This window comes from Rhododendron vialii, chromosome 4a (genome assembly GCF_030253575.1).
Source record: "Rhododendron vialii isolate Sample 1 chromosome 4a, ASM3025357v1".
In the NCBI taxonomy this organism is placed as follows: domain Eukaryota; kingdom Viridiplantae; phylum Streptophyta; class Magnoliopsida; order Ericales; family Ericaceae; genus Rhododendron; species Rhododendron vialii.
The window spans coordinates 4,832,024-4,851,068 of record NC_080560.1 but is presented as its reverse complement, the minus strand read 5'-3'; the positions used below and the strand labels follow the sequence as shown (position 1 = coordinate 4,851,068).

At 38.3% G+C, this 19,045-nt stretch overlaps 2 protein-coding genes across 6 annotated transcripts in view; one reads left to right on the top strand and one right to left on the bottom strand.

Moving 5' to 3' along the window:
- LOC131323479 (glycolate oxidase 1) overlaps positions 1-15,734 on the bottom strand; it is a 54,705-nt gene extending 38,971 nt beyond the window's left edge. For 2 of the 5 annotated variants that reach the window (XM_058355297.1, XM_058355298.1), the window contains exons 1-11: positions 15,402-15,734; positions 13,633-13,805; positions 13,384-13,508; positions 12,070-12,116; positions 11,020-11,097; positions 10,784-10,908; positions 10,588-10,654; positions 10,440-10,502; positions 9,922-9,991; positions 9,732-9,832; positions 9,532-9,636 (exon numbers count right to left, since the gene is read on the bottom strand). In XM_058355297.1, the coding sequence (XP_058211280.1) occupies positions 9,532-9,636; positions 9,732-9,832; positions 9,922-9,991; positions 10,440-10,502; positions 10,588-10,654; positions 10,784-10,908; positions 11,020-11,097; positions 12,070-12,116; positions 13,384-13,508; positions 13,633-13,769 (918 nt within the window). In that variant the 5' untranslated portion in view covers positions 13,770-13,805; positions 15,402-15,734. Of the gene's footprint in view, positions 1-8,351; positions 8,739-9,531; positions 9,637-9,731; positions 9,833-9,921; positions 9,992-10,439; positions 10,503-10,587; positions 10,655-10,783; positions 10,909-11,019; positions 11,098-12,069; positions 12,117-13,383; positions 13,509-13,628; positions 13,806-15,173; positions 15,358-15,401 lie in introns of those variants that run through there. The other 3 variants (XM_058355295.1, XM_058355296.1, XM_058355299.1) reach the window with 3 other exon arrangements.
- LOC131323477 (receptor-like protein 7) lies at positions 4,891-8,179 on the top strand. Its single transcript, XM_058355291.1, has one exon. It carries the CDS (start codon positions 5,032-5,034, stop codon positions 8,053-8,055), a length of 3,024 nt encoding a protein of 1,007 aa, XP_058211274.1. The 5' UTR covers positions 4,891-5,031; the 3' UTR covers positions 8,056-8,179.
- Positions 15,735-19,045: the final 3,311 nt, after the last annotated feature.

The following is a 19,045-nucleotide window of genomic DNA, read 5'->3' as shown; positions in this document are numbered from 1 at the left end:
CATTACAGTCCCTTCTCCAATATTTTCTCCAGGCATAGCATCTTGGCGATTAGCTTCCGAACACACTATAGCATAAGCTGCATGTATATCAGGAAGTGGTTTTGTAGACAGTACACAACCTCGAACTCCATCAAAATGAGGATCAAGACCAGCCAAAAACTTATACACACGTTCGGAATTAACCTTTGTGGTGTATATAGCAATATCATTAGCACACTCCATAATACATGCATCAATGTCATCAAGTTCCTGCCATATTTTCTGTAGTTTGCCAAAGTAAGAAATAACAGAACCTCCATTCTGGCGGACAGAAAATACCTCACAATGAAGTTGATAGGCTTTTGATGCATCCTGATCAATCGAATACGTGTTTTTAACTGCCTCCCATATCTCCTTTGCCGTAGACAATCGAAGAAAGAGAGACCGAATATCCTTTGTCATCGCATCAAGAAGCCAAGATTTGACCAAGCAGTTTTCATCCTCCCATTCTTCATACTCTTCTGACTTTTTATTTGATGGAGCAACCTTGGTACCCAAAATATAACCCCAACGTTTTCTCCCACGGATTTTATTTCGGGCATTCAAAGACCACTCCACATAATTGGTACCGTCTAGCCGTTCCGGAGTGATGAGAGAGGATGTTTCCTGCATATGGAGATCAGACACAATAGTCGAAGATTCGTTCTTCTTTGGTGATTTAGCACCACTTACTTCAGTCATGGTGGCACTAAAAGAAAATTTTGTAGTGGAATGATATGAACAGAAACACCAACAATTGTGAATACATGACCTACTTCAATTCCTAGAGTTTAAGAAAAGGAGATTGAAGGTGGCTCTGATACCATGAAAATAAACACAATTGTGGAGTAATTTTCTAATAATTCCATTCATCGTAGTTGTACAATAAATATAGTACAAACATTAACAAGGAAAGAATACAAGATTACATGGAAATATTCTACAATTACGGCATAAAATAAGATTACACAATTAAGGATATTGACCAAATCAAATATTGACCAAATCATATCCTTAATTCTAACAACCTCTCACCCAGAGAGAAAACAAAGGAATCGGAGAGACTCGAAAACATCTTGTACCGTTCGCTGAATTCAGCATAAGAACAAGACAGACATTTTCCTAAGGACGAGGCAGTCATTTTATTTTTAGCCATTAGCTTATTCACCCAAGATTGTTAACTATAGCTGGTTATACATTATTCAAGGGTAAGAAAGACCTTCACATATATAATCACACCAAAAAAATAATATCCCCTTCTACCGTATCCCCCTCTTATTATTATCACCTCATACCCCTTGAAAACTTTTCCCTCTAACAAACGGGCTGTAGCTAGGGATTTGAAATAACTGCTTAAAATATTTTTTTAGAGTGAATTGGGATTATAATGTCTGCCAATATGAATCTTCCATTCAGCCGCTAGTTAATGGGACCGTAAGACATGATATTTCCATTTGTCTTTGTAATGTTCAGAAGTCTTTCCAAGTCTTGCGCATTTGTCTGTGTCCATATCTTTCACATTTACTTGGAAAAGCATGGTTGACTGCTGGAAAAATCATTTTCTAGCTCAATAATGTGACAGAAGTCTTTCCAAGTCTCTCTCATTTGTCTGTTTCCATATCTTCCTCATTTACGAGGAAAAGCATGATTGGCTGCCAGATCATAATCTTCTAGCTCAATGGATGTGACTTGACTCAGAAAAAAAAAAAAACAGAAACAAAATACGGTTTGAACGGATTCCAACCATTCAAGAGGGTTGATCATTAGTGATCTACATAAGAGAATGACATAATTCTATTATTTGTGGACTCAGTGAAGAGTTTGGTTTTGTAATCTTCTAGTTGAATGGATGGCATGTGGCGTCACTCATTGGAAAACAAGAGACTCCGAACATTGCCTAAAGCTAGTCGAATTCTGTATAAGAACAAGACAGCATTTTCCTCAAGGACACAGTCACACAGCAGTCATTTTGATAACTTAAACACCATTATGTCATGCAATTATTACATCACATGCTACAATAAACCAAGATCATTGAAGAAAAAAGTAGTTCCTTTAATCATTCCATTCATCCCCAACCACGCACTTCATGGAACGGGGAATTGTCTAATGAGTATCACATTGGTGTCCAACACAACAAGCCAACTTCTTAGAAGTGTTCGTGCATTGTAGAAGTGTACATGTTTTTAATAATGACTTTAGCTTGAATTGAATACTCCCAATCCAAGGTCCAAATGACTTTTCTTTTTCTTATGTACGAATTATATAAGATGTCCGAGCCAATTTAGGCGGTAACCAAATCACGTGGCCAGAACCAATTCCACCATCCACTAATGTGGGCCCAATTAAATTGGAGCAAAGTCTTGTATCCACAGGTCTAATCCACTGTTTTAGAGCTATGGAGTCTTTCTTCAAGATGGACACGGCAATCATTGTGTTTGTCGACATTATTACTAGGGCGTCCAATAGCATAAGCATAATGTTTACCAACAGGGATGTGAGACATGATTTCCTTTTGTCTTTCCATTATGCAGAAGTCTTTCCAAGTCTTTCTCATTTGTCTGTTTCCAAGTCTTCCTCGTCTACTAGGGCAGAGTGTGTTTACGGTTGATTGCTTGATCACAATCTTCTACCTCAATTGATGTAAATTGACTTAGAAAATAACAGAAACAAAAGAGCATTTTAGTTGAAATAATGTTGAAAATCCAACTTTACATCCTTTCTCACAAGTGACGGCGGGACCCTTTAAATAATAATGTTGTGGATCCCATCTCCATTTGTAGGAGAGAATGTAACCTCGATGTGTATGATCATCAACAGGAATCAATCTTTAACTTTGATAGGTCATTTTGGACTTTCCTCACAATTAAAGAGAAGTAACCAGAAAAATTGGAACCAAGAACACATTTCCACCATGAAAAATGAAAACACCAAGTACAAAATAGTCTCAAACTAGCGTAATATGGAAACATGCCTTGATCAATCCATTTCCACCATGAAAAGAGATCAACTGACGCTCCCAGAAATAACCCGTACCTATCAAAGCACAAATCATCCTAGTTCCGTATCAAACTAGCGTAGCAAGAATCAAACATCAGATACACTTACGAAAGACACGGTACCGAATGAGTGAACACTAGTAAACCAAATGCACCGTCCTAAGCACTCAATGAGTGAAAACTTGGAAGAACAGCACATGACCAGAGCAATCCCTTTGACACGAAATCACAGCATGGAAAAGTATGCAACTATAAAATTTCAGGTCAATAATATTTATATGAATATCCAAACCGTTATTTATTTTATTAGTATTTTTTCGAGGGACCCTATAAAATTTCAGGTCAATAATATTTACCTTTTTTCGAGTTTTCAGGTCAATAATTATTGCAATAAAATTTCAGGGAGTCTATGGAAGTCATTTACGCAACTTCTACGTGGGATTATGACAGGCAATTTCTTCAAGGTGGACACGGCAATTATTGAAGCAAAAGTCAAGTCTTTCTCATTTGTCTGTTTCCAAGTCTTCCTCATCTACTAGGGAAAGTGTGGTTCACGGGTGATTGCTTGATCACAATCTTCTAGTTCAATGGATGTAAATTGACTCAAAAAATAACAGAAAGAAAAGAGCATCAATTAAATAATATTGAAAATCCAATTTTACATCCATTCTTACCTCGCAAGTGATGGCGGGACCCTTTAAATAATAATAATAATGTTGTGGATCCCATCGCCATTTGTAAGAGATCTAGAACGTAACCTTGATGTGTGATGTGTATAGCAGCGGATCCACCTTGAACCCAGATGGGTCACGTGATCCCCTTGAAATTTTCAATTTTGTAATTTTAGCCCTGTTAGTATATGATATTATTTCATTTAACCCCTAAAAAATTGCACTTGGTACCCCATTGACATTTCGAAATTCTCAAAAAAATATGAAAATAATCCCTTAATCAATCTGCTTAACTTTCTCTATAAAAAAATAACTCTTTGTCCCGATCATGGATCTACGGTCAATCGTTTGATTGTTTGTATTTGTTTTTCAAAATCCACTGATTGGAGTATATATATGTTTTGTGAGATTTATAACTTTGATTCCTAATTTAATTGATGGTTTTGATATCTTCAAATTTATGTTGATTGCATGTGAATTTTTGATTTTCAATATAGTCAGAAAACTCATCTCTAAAGCCTCTAAAACTTGGACTTAAAATAGTTTTGTGCTTGATTGAGGAAAAAATTTTCAAACTTGTGATACATAGTGCCCCTCCTGTCTTCAATTCCTAGATCCACCACTGACGTGTATGATCATCTAACAGGAATCAATCTTTAACTTTGATACGTCATTATCTACTTTTCTCACAACTACGTACGGAGAAGTAACCAGAAAAATTGGAACTAAGAATACATTTCCTCTCATCTATTCCTGTTAGCTAGTTCATTCACAGTTCACTCCTCTTTATTGCATTGGAAAATGAAAACACCAAGTACAAAAATCGTCTCAAACTAGCGTAATATGGAAACAGGCCTTGATCAATCCATTTCCGCCGTGAAAAGAAATCAACGGACGCCCCCAGAAATAACCTGTACGTATCAAAGCACAAATCCTCATAGTTCGGTATAAAACTAGCATAGCTAGAATCAAACATTAGATACACTTGCAAAAGACACGGTACCGAATGAGTGAACACTAGTAAACCAAACTGCACTGTCCTAAGCACTGAATGAGTGAAGTGAACACTTGGAAAAACAGCACATGATCAGAGCAATCCCTTTGACACGAAATCACAGCATGGAAAAGTATGCAACTTTAGTACGTTTGTCTGCTTCATTGACTCTGGGTCAAGCTAGCATTCCATCTTTTTTCGAATTTTTTCTGCATAACGACACGGTAGTCGTTGCTTTACATGTTGTCACAATAGCGTACGGGGCCGAAATCTTGACTATAAAAACAGATGTGCTGCCATTAGCCTTGCTCACCCAAAAACTGGTAACCAAAAAAATTGGCTACAAATCATGGGTGCATCACTGTATCTTTGCAGGTTCGCGCTCTCATGTTGTTTTCATCTCTTTATATTCACAAACTCTTTCTCTTCCGCGCAGCCATTATGCCACGAAGATGAGAGCTTGGCCTTGCTGCAGTTCAAGCGTAGCTTTTTCGTTGACAGTTATGCTTCCAGCGACCCGAATGCTTATCCGAAAGTTGAATCATGGAAGCTGAATGGAAATGTTAGCGATTGTTGCTCGTGGGATGGAGTGGAGTGCGACCATGACGCGGGTCATGTGATTGGCCTCGACCTGAGTAGCAGCTTTCTCTATGGTTCCATCAATTCCAACAGTAGCCTCTTTAGCCTCGTCTACCTTCGGAGGCTAAACCTTGCCGATAACGATTTCAACTTCTCTCAAATCCCACCTGGAATCGGTCATCTTTCGAAGCTAAGGAGTCTCAATCTCTCTCAGTCTTTATTTCATGGTCAAATTCCTTTAGAAATCTCAAAACTCTCACTGTTGACTTCCCTTGATTTGACCACTTATGATATATTTTATACCAGATTCCTGAGACTTCAAAATCCCAATTTAGAGAACTTGGTTAAAAATTTAACCAAGTTGGACGAACTACGTCTCACGGGGGTGTACATGGGAACCACAGTGCCTGATATGTTGCAGAACATGACTTCACTAACAGCTCTTTCCATATCCTGGTGTGGGCTGGTTGGTGAATTCCCTAGAGGCATTTTCAATCTACCAAACCTAAGAGTTCTTGCGGCCGCAATGAACAAACTCAATGGCACTCTGCCTGAATTCCATAGCGGTAGTCGCCTTGAGGTGCTCATATTTGGCCTCACGAGCTTTCGTGGAAATATACCAGATTCCATTGGTAGGCTTCAATCCTTACGACACTTGGATTTGAGTCTAAGCAATTACTCCGGACCACTTCCCCCTTCACTTGGTAATCTAACTCGCCTCACTAACCTGGAACTCAGAATGAACAAGTTCAGTGGCCAAGTTCCTTCATCATTGGCAAACCTTTCCCAACTTACTCGGTTGGGTCTTGGCGATAACAATTTCGATGCAGGAACGCTGCCTTTGCTCCCAGGGAAGCTTCAGAAACTCACCTCCTTGTTTTTCTCCGATATGAATTTAGTTGGTGAGATCCCAGTGTCACTTGCAAATCTGACCCAACTCTCTTATTTGGTCCTCGGGGGAAACAAAATAGTCGGTAAAATCCCTTCCTTTCTCATGAACCTCACCCAATTAGATACTCTAGATATATCATTGAATCAACTTCATGGCACGATTCCGAGCTCAATCTCTCAACTCAAGAATCTTGAGTATCTCTATCTTAATTCCAATAGCTTCACTGGTATAGTTGGGCTAGAAATCTTTATGAACCTCAAAAATCTTGTTTCGCTACACTTGTCACGAAACAAACTAACAGTTCTCACCAAAAACATCACCAATAGTACTCTTCCAAAGTTTCACATGCTAGGACTAGAAACATGCGACTTAACCGAGTTCCCTGACTTCCTCCGGCTCCTAGACGAATTGGAGATGTTGCTCTTAGCCAAAAACAAAATCCGGGGACCAATCCCAACATGGTTGTGGAACACAAGTAAAGAAACACTGGAAGTTGTCGACTTTGGTCACAACTTTCTGACAGGCTTCGAACAAAATCCAGTTGTCATTCCTTGGCGAAATCTCAAATATGTGGACCTTAGTTCTAACAAGCTTCAAGGATCACTCCCAACTCCACCACCAAACACCGGTATTTATAAAGCCAATAATAACCTACTGACGGGGGAAATTCCACCATCAATATGCCACAACAATTCTCTTCACATGCTTGACTTGTCTGACAACAATTTGACTGGTACAATCCCTCCATGTCTAACTACTTCTTGTGATGATCTTCACGTGCTGAATCTAAGTCGGAACAGTCTTCACGGAAGTCTGCCTTCAACAGTCTCCTTGAATAGCCAGTTGATAATGATTGATTTAAGTCAAAATCAACTGCAAGGCCCAGTACCAAGATTGTTGGCAAATTGTCGAATGCTAGAGATTCTTGTGCTTGGAAACAACCAATTTGAGGATACTTTCCCCTCTTGGTTGGGAGCCATTCCTGAGCTACAAGTCCTTGTTTTGAGATCAAACAAATTCCATGGTTCCATTGGCAATCCCAAAACTGATGCTATGTTTCCAAAGCTGCGGATCCTCGACCTCTCTTCTAATGGTTTCTCAGGCAATCTGCCATCAGAATACTTTGGGAATTGGAAAGCAATGAAAATGGGTAGTGGGGAGAGGTTGACATATATGCACACAATTCCAAAGGTAGATGTCGTAGACCCCGGAAGTCCAATTACTCCTGAAGAATCATTCCACACGTGGTCCTTCAACTATAGTTACTCAATAACAATAGCTAGTAAAGGCACACAAAGGTTATATGAGAAGATCCAAAGTGCATTTGTAGCCATAGATCTGTCAAACAACAAATTCGGTGGAGAAATTCCGGCATCTATTGGAAGTCTCGTTGGGCTTCAACTGCTTAACGTGTCCAACAACAATCTAGACGGAGTTATCCCATCATCCTTGGCAAGTCTGACAGAGCTTGAGTCGTTGGACCTATCTCGAAATGTGCTCTCAGGAAAGATCCCTCAGCAACTAACCCAACTCACATTCCTTGCAGTCCTAGACGTTTCGCATAACCATCTCACAGGCCGTATACCTCAAGGGAGACAATTCGATACATTTGAAAACAGTTCATATGATGGGAATCCCGGATTGTGTGGTGTCCCTCTGTCATCGTTGTGTGAAAATTCTGGGTCCTCCCCGCCGCCACTACACAGTTCTCAAGGCGATGAAACTGAGTTTTCAAGTGGTGTTTTCTGGATGGTCATATTGATGGGGTTCGGAAGTGGGCTAATAGTTGGGTTGGTTATTGGGACCACACTGACTCGGAGGTATCACGAATGGTTTGTTGATACATTTGGAAGGAGGAAGAAAATTCAGAAGAAGCAGAAAAGAAATGGGCGAAGGAACTAAGTCTATAAGCAGTATGTGCCTGCAATATCTATCCATATGTGTGCTATTAGCTTCCTTGATATGATGTTCAAGTCTTCTATCATCGATAGCTTCTTTTTCTAATATCATCTTGTTTTCCCTGAAATGTTGTACCTCATGAGAGTATGCGATTTCTGTTTAGAATGCAGGAATTTCTGCATTGCTCACGGGGCCAATGCGAGCACAAAAATATTCTGATCCAAGCATCCCCAAAGGTCAATAACTGAGAGTATAATATCCTTTTTAAAACTTGTATCAACCATGTATGGGCGTATGAATTTGTTAAAGCAACAAGAAACGAAGCAGCTGCCATTTCTGGAAATTACATCTATCCATCGTCGTTTCAGAACGTTTTCATAGTACATGTAAAATGCCGTAAACAGATATGTGTTCAAAGGAAAGGCAGCCTCTTGGACACACAATCATATATCATCAATCTGCCATAACGAATACATTTGCTAACGTTTTCATGCACGTTTTCATAACCTGGCCAATGGTTGAGGATGGTCCCAATCGGCCACAATGTGATTGCGAGTGATTTCACTAAGTGAACGGCATCCACTTAATGCCATGGTTAGTTCAAACTCATCACGCAGCATCTGAAGTACTTTTCTGACACCAGCTTCTCCTTCTGCTGCCAATGAGTACAACACTGGCCTTCCGATCTGAGATTGAGACCACGAAATGAATGAGACCCGACTGATCACTACAAACTCATAATTCGAAAGGATTGGATAAGCTTTTTCTTTGGATAGTAATCCAATATCGTCCAAATAATTGACCACAAAAACACAAAAGTGCCATGAATGACCAGTCTAATTCCGAAAATCAAGTTTTCCACAAAACACAAAAGCCCCGTCCTCTTAAACAATGGAAATCATTTACGTTAAAGGGCGATAAAACTACTTCAAGGCCTAAGAATTGACTACTATAGAGATTCGCATGCTTCTCCACATTGAACTCCAACTAGACACAAGTGGGAAAAAAAATTCCACAAACTCTTAAGATGCTGTATACTGATCAAGGATTAGTGGAGGGATTCATGGAGGGAAAAGAAAATGCAAGGTGCTTTCTTCACAAATTTAAATTGTGCTTCTTTTACCTTATTCTTTCCCTCAACAAGCCTTTGATCCAAAAAACCATTTAGTGAAACAGTTATTTTACTTCGAAAATAGAGGTGACACCACAGATTTGAAATAAGCTTGTTTAGAGCTGTAGGATGTAAACCATGATCTATCCGATGATGATTCACTTCCAATCTTCCATCATCGTAGAGATTAAAAACATTAATTTAAAAAAAAAAAAATCCCCCACACTTTGATCACCCCATAAACAAGAGCAAAGTGAAATTTAAGGAATATAAAGGAGAGTTAATTTTTGTAGACACAAAACGCAGCAGCAGTTCCAGACAAAAACCATGTCTTTTTTGCTATCAGTTAGTCATTTCATTACACTTACAAATATGCCAGAGGCCCCAAGTGCCAAAGCTTTGAAAACATCTGTTCCACGGCGGACCCCACCATCCAAAAACACGGGCACACGGCCTTGTGCAGCTTTCACAACCTAAGATTAAATATGATTTCAGTAGATGTATCTATCTCATAAAAAAGACCAAAAAAATAATACACAAATAACAATGACAAGTTGGGCTCGGATACCTCTTCCAGAGCCATGATAGTGGCCGGGACATAATCAAGTTGGCGAGCACCATGATTGGAGACAATAATGCCAGCTGCTCCAGCTTGAATTGATAGCCTTGCTGCATGATCAGCACATAACAATCATTTAAGTATCAATCCGTAAACCAAAATCAAAAAAGAAGATAAATGGAATCTCCATTCTCCTAACCATCCTCAGCAGTGAGTACACCCTTCACTAGGATTGGTAATTTGGTGATTGTTTGAAGCCACTTCACATCCTGTCCATATCCACAGAAATTATTAAGAACGTAAATTTACAAGGCCATCTCCTGCCCTTGACTCTCTAATTTTAGCTCGATTTGAGTAAAAAGATTCATTTGTTATGCAGCACTCCAATGGGCAAATCAACATCAAAGTATGCATATTCAATAAAAAAAAAAGCTTTATTACTGGGATCGTGGTAAATTTTGGAGCCTCGATCTGGCCTTGAACAAACTGAGTAAAATGAAGTCTCCCTTCATTTCGGAAAAAGATATTATTAAAACTCAATTTGATATGGGCTTGGGTCAAGGAGTCAAGGGACATTTGGATGATTTTTACTGAAACTTAAATTTCAGTCAACATTCGAGTAAAGAGTGAAGATGGTGTGAGGCAACAGTTAAATCTAATGTAATGCCCACTTAACAAAATAATGTTTTCCCAACTATTAGGTCCCAGCTAACATACCTTCCAGCTCAGGGTACGATCAATTTGACCAGCTACATATGAAGCTAGGCCAGAGTCATTAGCCTGTATACCCATAATCAAACGAACTGTTACACAAGAATGATGCCATCATTCTAAATTCATCAATGGAAATACTGTTTACACTCACTTCATCCATCTTGCCAAGGTCCAAGCCCTCAAAGTTCTTCAATGTCAAAAATGGTGGTAAAGTAAATCTGTAATAAGAGTTAAAAGGCCAAGATAAAGAGCTTTTGACTATTTAACCACAAGCGACACAGATGAGCCAAAAGACAGCTCAAACTCATGAATAAGCCTCTTGAATGTGTTGGAATTAAAGGGAGAACCTGTTCTTGATGTCAGCTTCTCTGCGACCCAACCTGGGGGTGTCAACTGTAAGTGCAATAGCCTTAAAGCCAGCCCTTTCAGCCCTCCTCACAAGCTGAGCAACTACATTCCTGTCCCTGTACACCTGACATTTTAAACAACGCAATTCTCAATTGAGAAAAACACATAAAAGATGATACTTGAGCCATCAGATATATCTCGAAGGAAACAAAGTTGCAATTCTTATTAGACTTACATAAAGCTGGAAAAAGCGGATGCCAGGTCCTGTTGAAGCAACTTCTTCAACACTAGACGTAGCCCATGAGGACAATGTCTGGAATAACCAAAAAAAATGAAGCATCAATGCAGTGAGCATACACCCAATCTAAATGCTAATGGAAGTGAAGCCTAGCAAAACAACAGATGAAGATTTCATAGATATAGAACATGAATAAATAACAGACTCATCAGCAACAAGTCCATGAGCGGCAGAAGTTTTCTTCATGATACTTTTGGCAATAAAATATCCCCAGTAGATTGTGCGGACTAATAAACAAGAAACTGGGTATAACCAGAAAATATGGTAAATACTGAAAACATGTATGATCACCACACTTCTAGATATTAATGAAGGCATTACCATTTACCAGCCTTGAGGATGCACCTCTCACACATGACCTCCGTTCCCTTAGAAGTTGAACAAGATTTTTACAATGACAACTATAAATTATCACTACCGATAAAATAAAATAAAAACTATAAATTATCACCTAAGACAACGGTAGAAAAGCCTTTGAACTGCTGAAAATTGCCCAGGTTGATTTAAAAGCTAGTGTGAAAGCTGAAGAGAAATAACACAAAGAAATCTGTTTACGGCTCGATGGGAATGGATAATACAGTTTACAGACAAACACCTACTTCCAATTTCCTTTTTTCGTCTCATCCAAATCGGATACACGACTCTACGTCACAGTTTTCTCTACTCTGGTGTAAATATACTTCTTTATGCTGCCTTAGGAGGAAATAAGGGAATATATGGAGATCTTTTGGGCTTCAGGTGTTCAGGAATGAAAGAATGCACCAGATTCCAAATCTTGCAATAAAGAACGCAGCTTATAAGAGTTCCAAACTTCCAAATAATTGAGTTTTCTCCATCTAGTTTTCAGACTTATTGACTCCACATACTAGATGGTACATAATAACATTGTTTCTGAAATCCCATGATGTTTGACAAATCAGTATGTGGGGATCGTGTAGTGCCTAAGGATGAACATTTAATCGCATTATAAAAGGGTGAGAGGCTAACCATAATTGTGCCAGCTGCTGATGCTGCTCTAGCTGTTGCATATTCCCCTGCAGGAGAATTAAGCCATGTTATAATACGGGAAGCCATGATCTTTTAACTACTGTATAAGAATTTGACACGATAATTAGCAAAAATATCAGCTCCACCAGATGAAAACTCAAGAAAAGTACATTGTCTATCAAAGTCCATGTAGTACCCTGATGCTCAAGTGATTGCATATACAATCCTATTCCTATCCTATGTCTTCTTGAGACACAAAAGGAGCACCATGAATTTTTTGAGTTAACAGGTCAACCGAGCATAGCATGGGCTATTCAGGGACAGTTTCTCTAGCAAGACATTGATGATCTAGAGCAGAAAGAACAACTAATTAAATAAACAGTCTTAGTCCATGTTTTTTCCGAAGCTCTTGGAAGCATTAACAATGCCATATTCCTGTCGGTGAAGAAAAATTATTGGGTCGTTTCTGGCGCATGGTCACATGGTGCCCCCATGCAGGGACGTCAAAGTAAGGACTTAAATACAGAGTGCTAAAATTTCACATTTTGATATATTAGTTGTTAGATACTTAAGTTCTCCTTGCACATATTTTGAAGTCCAAGCATGAACTTACATCAAGATGCGAGTATAACATTGTACAAGTTGTCAAGAACAATAAAATCACTTTCTATTTTTTTCTCTTGGCAAAATATATCTCAAAATGCTGCTGAATGCATTTCTGGTATTTCATCAAGGGCCTTTAAACTTCACAGAATTTTTTTAAAAAAGAAAACTGAATCAAACTAAAAAGGCATAAAATGAATGAGTGGATCAACAAAAGTAACAGGAATGCATCTATACTAGCTTCAAGGAAAACCACATTTCAAAACAAGAATCCTCAAGTGGGGCATGGATTCTCACTGTATTCTCAGTAGACCTTTGTACTACTCAGAAATTAGAATGTTCCCGTACACTTGTACGAATTAGGACTGCTCCAATGAGAGAGAGGGACACACAGAGACATGCTTAAATAAGTAACTATGAACTCATCGTGAGCTTACGCTTTCTGGTGAGATCGTGATTTAACAATTTGACATGGTATCAGAGCTCTTCATAAGCTTAAGCTTTCTGATGAGAGGGTGATTAACAATTTGACAATGTATAAGAGCAGCTCTTTGAAGTTACACAATCAAATTGGTCAATCAGAACTTTTACAAAACCGATATATGCAATTTGAATCCAAACAGAAAACCCAAATTATTCTGTCACAGAAATCAACTGAGTGTTCCACTTCAAAAGTAAAAGCATATACAGTGGAGATTAGAAATTGGTTACCTTCAGGGTGAGCCATTTTCTGCATGGCTGTGGGGGCAATCATGATGGGCATAGATATCTTGAATCCCAGGATGGTGGTGGCCATGTCTATCTTGCTCACATCAATGAGAATACGGGGTCGAAACCTGTATTTCAGCGAGGTAATCTACTTCAGAGGCAATGGGCAGCTTTCAGGAAATTTTAAAAAAAAATTATTGCAAACACATATAATTTCATTGGATATGAAAATGGTGAGGCTAGAAAGCTTACAGGATTCTCGAGAAGGCATTTCTATTCTCATGCAAAGTCCACTGGTCTTCTGCACCCGATGCATAGTAGTCGAATACCATCTTGGGCAACTTTTGCTTGGCGATCCCCTCATACTCGCTGACATTGGTTATCTCCATCGTTATAATTGATTCTTTGTACTCCCCTCAGAAAATCTTGATGTCAAAGGAGAATTAGTTATTAGATTTTCCTAAAGTCATACCACAAGAACTACTAACTTGCTCTAGATCACATACTAAGAAATCAGTCCTGCATTGTATTAAGGTCTTGCTGAGGTGCCAAGAAAAGCACTTTATCATATGACACGTATATAATTGATCTACTATTAATATAATAAGAAAACAGGTTAGGATCAAACTACCATATAGTTGCATGATGGGAAAGGCATAGTCCACGGAGAGTAAGAAATCAAGAAAATCGGGTTTGCTCCATCAAGAGTATGTGATCGCAATATAATAAAGATGACGCTTAGATCCATTTGGATTGATGTGGATTTCAAGTGTACAGATTTGACATCAAATTTGACAAATATATAAGTGCTTTAGTTTAAGGCAACTTGTGAAACTGAAGTGGAAGATGGATTGGAGGTAAAAAAAAAGGGTAGCTTATTGAGATCTTTGCATAACTACAGTCTTTAGCCTCGATTCCAAATCACTCCTACTAATAGTTATTTCCTATCCATCATGACTCAATGTCGAAATCCTTACGTGCACTACCAAATCTAAACATGTTAAAAAGATTTGCCAACAGATCGATTTTGCTATCACTCATGACCTCTTTGTTCTCAAGAGTCACTACTCCATTGAATAAACCAGTATAAAGGCATCTAATCAGAGCCTAGGAACACTGATTAACTGCAGTCCTTAGCCTCAATTTTAAATCACTCCTACTAATAGTTATTTCCAATCCGTCACGACAGATGGACCTTCCTAACTCAATGTCAAAATCCTTCCGTGCACTACCAAATCTAAACACCTTAAAAAGATTCGCCAACAGATCGATTTTGCTATCACTCATGTCCTCTTTGTTCTCAAGAGTCGCCACTCCATTGAATAAACCAGTATAAAGGCATCTAATCAGAGCCTTGGAACACCTCCGGTAAAAGAACAATCACACACAGTAATCCTTTTCACTTTACAAGATTATAAAGACAAGCTTCTTGACATTAAGAAATAACTCACAAAGAAAGCAGATAAAATTTGGATAGGTATCAATGAAATGGGGAAAACTTGTACTTTTGGTATTAGTGATCAAAGAGTTTGAAACTGGAATTATTACAACTAGACCAACTCATAAGATAACAATCTGATTCTGCTCAGTTAATAAGATATACTCAAAAGATAGCAACAGGGAATGCCAAGTGTTTGATCTAAATCCTCACAGAAAACAAAAGGATATACAAAACCAAGCCCAAGAAAACCTCAGGGCAGAAGAACAATCACATAAACACTTGGACTTCCACAACTTTATAAACAACTCACATCCAGCAAAATAAAGTAGACACAAGATTGAACCTTTATCACCTTTACAGTGATTGGACAAAAGTTTATGTTCAAGAATCAAAGAATCTGAAACTGGAAGCTTTCCAACTTGTGGTCGGTAAAAAGAAGCTACTTTTAAAAGTTTGGGACAGAATCAACTAGCATCAAACCAATTGCATACAAAGATTAACTAAAACCCATATGGGTCATATAAGCTTAATGGCCATTCCCAACAAAACCAAGGAAATAATAAAGGGTAGAGAGAGAGACCTTGGAGTGCGAGACTATTGAGAAGAGTGCATGAAGGCCCAGTTAAGGGATGAGGTGCTGATGGATAAATGTAGAAACAAATAGGGAAAGAGCTAATAAAGTGATAACAAAATTTATTTGGAGGGATGAAGACAAATTGGGTGGGGGCAAAGACAGAGAAATACTGTACACAGTTTTGAGGATGGGTTTTTGGAGGTGGGAATTTGTTGAAACCACATCCGATCAGAGGGGCAAATGGGTGCCTCTCCTCCACATACGTCTTGTGTGTTTCAGAGTTTTCCCTCATTATCATCCCCAATCCAAATTTTTCCATTGCATGCAGTGGTGTTTGGTACAGTACTGAGAGTTTTGAGAAGATTTGTGGGTAATCAAAACATTTTGTGGGTATTGGAGGGGTCATAATTTTCTCTCTATCGCCGTCTTTGTTTGTCTTCATGTCCAAAATTTTCGGGTTTCCAGCATCATCTAGTCTAGGGGTGCGTGGCGAAAACAGAGTGGTGGGCTGGTGGAATAATCGGAAACGAAATGTTGCCTCCAAAAAATTCAGAAACAAAATGAGGGATGACTGGTTATAATACAACTTTAATATCCTTACCACTCCGGACACAATTGCGTGCGAGACAATTCGATTGACCGAAGCACATGTATTAAATAGCTCCAGATGCAATTGCATGAGCGGCTTTAGTAGTGTCCCAGGGGTTTAAGCAAACCCTCTGGGCTCACAAAATGCACTAAAATATTGTCATTTTTCTGATATAATTTAATTTTTCTTTGATATTATTTGCAATGGGTCATTTATGCATAGCCAGCGTACGTGAAAATCTACTTAAATTTGTGACTAAGTAGATCGTATATGACAACAACACAAGATAAATCAGACTCCATATATTGTTAATCAAATAAAAAAATTTATTTTACTTTATTATTATTTTTATCGGCAAAAGTAATAATTTTTTTGATCAAATAAAAAACTTTACTTAGGATAGAGTTTTGCATCACGATTTTTTTTCTTACAATTGTGTCACCGCCAAACTGAAATTAGCCATCTCTGATTGTGATTTCAAGTTGTGTTTGTATACTGTTCGCCGGGGAATAAGAGATTTTTATTTGAAAAATGATATTCACACTCTCTTTTTTGTTATTATTCATATAAATTTATTATTTTGTCCTTGGATAAATGAAAAAGTGAATTGAAAAAAAGCAAAATAAATAAAATAAATTCACATGAATAATGACAAAATAGAAAGTGTGAATTATAAAAACATGGGATGTGAAAATCAGTCACCGTTTATTTTTTGAACAGCAGGATAAAGGGGGATGGCCGGGGGGAAATTAAAAGCATTTGGTCCACTTTATCCAATTCCCAAGGGTAAATTACACTTCTTCCTTAAGGTTTCTAAAAATACACTGACTTCCCCTTTCCCTTTGGTTCTAAAAACTACTCTTACCTCCCATATGTTACAAACTAATGAGAGTGCTATGAGTACCAATAGAAAACGTAGGGAAATCGTAGGGACGGCCGCATCGGGCCGTCTTCGGCCACCGGACGGCTAATCCGAGCCATCCAAAAATTCTTTAAAAAAAATCAAGGGGCTCTCGCGGGAATCAACGGCATCCGATGTATGTAGGGTGCTTGATCTATACACGAAAAAAAGGGTGTTTAGATCAAGCACCTTACACACATCGGATGTCGTTGATTCCCGTGCAAGCCCCCTTTGTTTTTTTTTAAGAATTTTTGGACGGCTCAGATCAGCTATCCGGTGGCCGAAAACGGCCCGGTACGACCGTCCCTACGATTTCCCTACATTTTCTATCGGTACCCATAGGTTTTCACCAAACTAATATACACATACCTCTATTGCCGTTAAAATAAGACAAACGGTGTTAACTTTGATACGAACAAGGCCAAAATACCCTAAAAAAATCTAGATTGGATTGCATTAATCTGATATGCTCTATACTAACACATATTGCTTTAGTATTAGCACATCTACTTAACTTTGACATGAAAAGACCGAAAAATTCACACGATTGTTGTGATTTCGATTTATCTGATCGAGTTCTCGACCTCACTCGGAAGTTGATTACCATATGAGGTGGGCGTTATCGACTAATGAAGACCTAGTAGTTTACATGTGTTTCTTGTAATTTTGTTCGGTATTATTAGTTGACTAGAGTTTGCCCGTGCTTGAAGGCACGCACGCAACGCGTTTTGAACACAACTAAAATAAATTGTGAAACTATTGACCACCCCCGCCAACGAAACTGATTTATACAAGAAGATTTTTCCTTAAATTAGGATCAAACAGATTTTTTGCTTCCCCTTTTGTTTTTTAGTTTAAAAAAAACACACACCAAAAAAATTGAAATTGATCAACCAATAAACAAAAATATTTCTTACCCTTTTATTTAGTTTACAATCTGCCTTGCACTAATTTTATACTTGAAATTTTATTACTTTCTATCTTTCCATAACAAAAGAGAGTTGGGATAAGAAAAATTAAAGAAGATTTCGCCTTACTTCGGAGAGAGAGTGCTAAGGTTTCAAAAATTACTTCCCTTTCTTTTTTCAAAATCCGGCTCCTTTTTTGGCAATAAAATTTTATTGTTTTCTATCTTTCCATAACAAAAGAGAGTTGAAATAGGAAAAGTTAGAGAAGATTGAAAATAGAATTTTTCAGTCCTAGGACCCTTCTCAGTCGTAGATTGTACGAGGGGAAAATGACAGCCAATGACGTATTATAATAATTAATATCCGCCAAGGACATTTTCAGCATTAACAAATGTTCTCAGCATGTCCTTGGCGAGTATTAATTATCAAAACACGTCTTGAACCGTTATTTTCCCTTTTATGAGGGATAAATTTGGATTGCCAAATTTATGTACATAAAATTCAAATACCGAGCTTTTTTGAATGATGTGCTTAGCAACCTAACAAAGCAAACATTGGTTCCTTGGATCACATAACAATGAAAGCCATGGGGACATGTGGGCCTTGTGAAAATACGGCCCCAATGAACAAAACAAATTCTCACACCACTTCCGTGCTCAGCCCAAGTCGGTTCCACGGGTATTGCTCGCTCCATTGTATTCCAATATACGATAAAATTTCGGTGTCAGGTGGGTTTATTCCACGTGGTATTCGCTCGAAGCATCCGGATCGTTCGTTGTGTTTTTGAACGATTCAGGTTTGAAAAGAGAAAAGAGAAAGGGTTTCAATCCAAGCTAGGAGAGAGAGAGTTTTAATCTGAGCTGTCAAAAAATGCAATAGACGGCTCGGATGTGCCAAGCAAGCACCACGTGGTATCCATCCGATATGGTCACACCCAAGGATTACTACGTTGCCACCCGTCTCACCCTTTTTTCTAATATAAAAAGAATGTACTCTAAAATTACCCCGAAAATGTATTTTTTCTTTTTACTTGGAATTTCTCTTACTTCTATCTAATGGGTAGGATCTAAGAGCATCTCCAGTCTTGACCCATTTTAAGACTCAAATTTAAAAATAGGGCAAAAACTACAAAAATCTATCTTCAATCTTTGACCCAAACCCTTCCCCATTTTGGGTTTTATCCATTTTTTTGCCCAAATCGGAGACAACTTTTGCCTTGACCCATTTCTCCAACAGCTAGTTAGAGAGAGAG